General features: G+C 37.8%; 1 protein-coding gene across 1 annotated transcript; it reads right to left on the bottom strand.

Moving 5' to 3' along the window:
- Window positions 1-1115: 1115 nt before the first annotated feature.
- Window positions 1116-1745, bottom strand: LOC141690589 (uncharacterized). Its single transcript, XM_074495375.1, has one exon. The coding sequence runs from the start codon at window positions 1743-1745 to the stop codon at window positions 1116-1118; it is 630 nt and encodes a 209-aa protein (XP_074351476.1).
- Window positions 1746-3347: the final 1602 nt, after the last annotated feature.

Raw genomic sequence — 3347 nt, forward strand, 5'->3', positions numbered from 1 at the left:
CCACATAATATCTATATCCAATGTATAAAACCTTTACAACATGCATTCATACAAGTCATACATCCAATGATTATAAGAATAATTACCAGAAAAATTAAAATCTACTAGATTTTAACAGCCAAAATCATATGTTCCATATGTCCACTACCCTCTAGTTATTTACCCTTAATTCATTAAGGTGAAGAACTATAGCAGGCGAACCTTATTGATACAATCCATTCATACATGTATTAAGATTTAATCAATCAACATAAAACCAATACATGTGAAGTAAAATTCATTTTATTGTTTTTATTCCAAAAGAAAACAAGAAATCTTATCGGTTAGATGTACATGCACTACCCCTCGAGCCTACCAAAGCAATCAGCTATCATACTGAATTTGAACCTATCATGGCAACTACAAATAATAAGTTACTTCTATTTTTCTATGCCTGAAAGAGGCCTACTTAAAATAAACAACAAAGACATTTTACTGATAATACCTCTTAACGTGCTCTGCAATCCAAGCCCTGAAAATCAACTTCCCATCCAAATCTGTCAAGTGGTACGTTCCTTTCCAGAGAACCATTTTGATGATGTAAGGACCTTCCCAATTAGAACCAAAGACTCCATGTCCAGGAGTCCTCATGTCTGGAATCATCCTTCTTAACACCAACTCCCCAACCTTTAAAGGTCAGGCTCGAACCTTCTTATCAAAATATTTCCTTGTACGTTGCTAATAAGCAGCCAGCTTCAGCTGTGAATTCTCACGTACTTCTTCCAGCAAATCCAGATACAAACAGTGATTAAGTTCATTGTTGTCTAGATCATAATTCTCCCTCCTGAACGAACTTGCTCCAAACTCTACAAGTACCATTGCCTCACACCCGTAGGTGAGTGTAAAAGGAGATTCACCTGTTATGGTTCAAGGTGTGGTATTATAGGACTATAACACCCTAGGTAGGTCCTCTGGCCAATACCCCTTACTTTTCTCCAATTTTTCCTTTAAAGTGTGCTTTATGATCTTGTTAATGGCCTCAATTTGACCATTACTTTATGGATGACACACCACTGAGAACCCTTTCTTTATGTGAAGATCCTCACATAAGTGCTTCATCTATTTACTGTCAATTGCTACCCATTGTCAGAAATTGGCTTGTAAGGTACTCCATACCTGCATAAAATAGCTCTAAACACAAATTCCTTGAGCTTTACTGCTGTAATAGTAGCTAGTGATTCAGCTTCTACCCATTTGGTGAAGTAGTCTACTGCAACCACCGTATATTTCACCCTACCTTTTCCTTTGGGGAGCTCCATATTTAGATCAATCCCCCACACATCAAATGGCCATGGACTTGTAAGAGGTTTTAATGGTACCGTTGGCTTACTGTTAAAGTTGGCATACCTCTGACAGTGATCACAAGACCTCGTATAGAGGTAACAATCCTTCTTTAAAATTAAACAATAGTACCCTTGATGTAGTATCTTATGAGCCAGGAAAGCTCCTCCTGAATGGTTCCCACAGATCTCCACATGAATTTCTACCATAATATATTCACACTGCTTCCCTAATATGCACCTCAAAAGTGGCTTATTCAAGCCCCTTTTGTAGAGAGTTCCCTCATACACCAAAAACCTACCAGCTTTGTACTTTATTTTGTTTGCCTCTTCCTTTCCATCTGGGAGAATTCCTTTTGCTATGTAGTCATAAATGGGACTCATCCAGGTTTCTTCAGTTGTTGCCTCAGCTGTAGCAGTCTCCATTTTAGGGATGCTTGGTTGTCACTGCACCTCCAATGGAATGCCACCTAATAGGGTAGCTTCCTTTGGTGAACCCAACTTTGTGAGAGCATCAGCATCTGAAATTTATGACCTTGGAATCTGTTATAAATAAACCTCCTTAAATTTGTTCATCAATTCCTACGAGTACCTCATGTATAGGTCTATCGGCGGACCTCTAGCCTGGAAACCTCCTCGAATGTGCCAGACCACAAGCATTGAATCACTGTAAACATTAAGATTCTCTACTTTCATTTACAAAGCTAGGTTCAGGCCTCCAATTAGGGCCTCATATTCTGCATCATTATTTTTTGCATAGAAATCAAAATAAATTGCATTTTATAGCTTATGTCCTTCTGGGATTAGCGGTACCACACATGTTCATGCTCATTTACCATTCACTGCTCCATCTACATAAAAGGTCCACCATGGTGAGCAGATTTCCTCATCCTGAACCTTCATTTTTTGTTTAAGTGCACATTCATTTCCTTCCAGAGAAAAGTTTTCAAGAAGTTCCAAAAGGAAATCACCAAGGGCTTGTCCTTTTATAGCTGTTCTTGGCTTGTAATCCATGTCAAACTGACCCAACTCTATAGCCCATTTCATCAATCTTCCAGAAGCCTCTGGCTTATGAAGAACCTGTCTTAATGGGTATGAGGTACGCACCTCTACCTTATGAGCTTGAAAATACTGCCTGAGCTTTCTAGCCGCAAGTATCAAAACATAGGCAATCTTCTCCATGTTGGTGTACCGAGTCTCAGCATCTAATAACCTTTTGCTGACATAGTATACTGGGAACTAAACCTCGCTTTCCTCTTGTACGAGCACCGCACTAATGGAATACTCTTTCACTGTCCAGATAGAGAATAAGCACCTCTCCTTCCACATGTTTAGACAATAATGAGGGGCCACCTAACTGTTGCTTCAACTTCTGGAATGCAGCTTCACATTCTGAGTTCCACCCAAAATTCTTTCCTTTCTTGATTGTTGCGAAAAATTCCTTACACCTATCAGATGACTTTGACACGAACCTGTTTAAAGCAGCTACCCTTCAAGATAGACATTGTGATGGGTTTTTAGCACATAAACGCAGCGAAAACGTAAATTTAATCTTAAAAAAAACAGAAACCCTCCCCAGGATCCATGCGAAAAATAATATTTAATTTGTAGTTCAGTGTGTTTACCTTAAGAAGCTTTACGTTAATGGAAAGATGGAGGTCCTTAATAGCGATCCAAGAACGATGAACGGAGATCCTTAGCAGCTGCTCCTCAAGTGTGAAGCACTCCATCGGTATCCACCAAGAAAACGATGTAATGAAGAAGGAGGAGATGGAGAGAATTAGGGTTTTGTAAATCTTTTTGGTTGAGGCAAAAATAGGGTTTATAATAGTATATTTATATACAAAATTTTCAGCTAAAAATTTTCCCATAAAATATTATTATTATTAACCCTTTATTATTCTCACTAATAATTAAAACAACTTTTAATTATTAATCCTTTTTCTAAACTCTTTAGAAATAATTCTCTCACTTGATTTAATTTCCAAAAATTAAATTCTTAATTAATAATATTAAGAACCTTTTCTT

This window comes from Apium graveolens, chromosome 10 (assembly GCF_009905375.1).
Source record: "Apium graveolens cultivar Ventura chromosome 10, ASM990537v1, whole genome shotgun sequence".
Classification (NCBI taxonomy): domain Eukaryota; kingdom Viridiplantae; phylum Streptophyta; class Magnoliopsida; order Apiales; family Apiaceae; genus Apium; species Apium graveolens.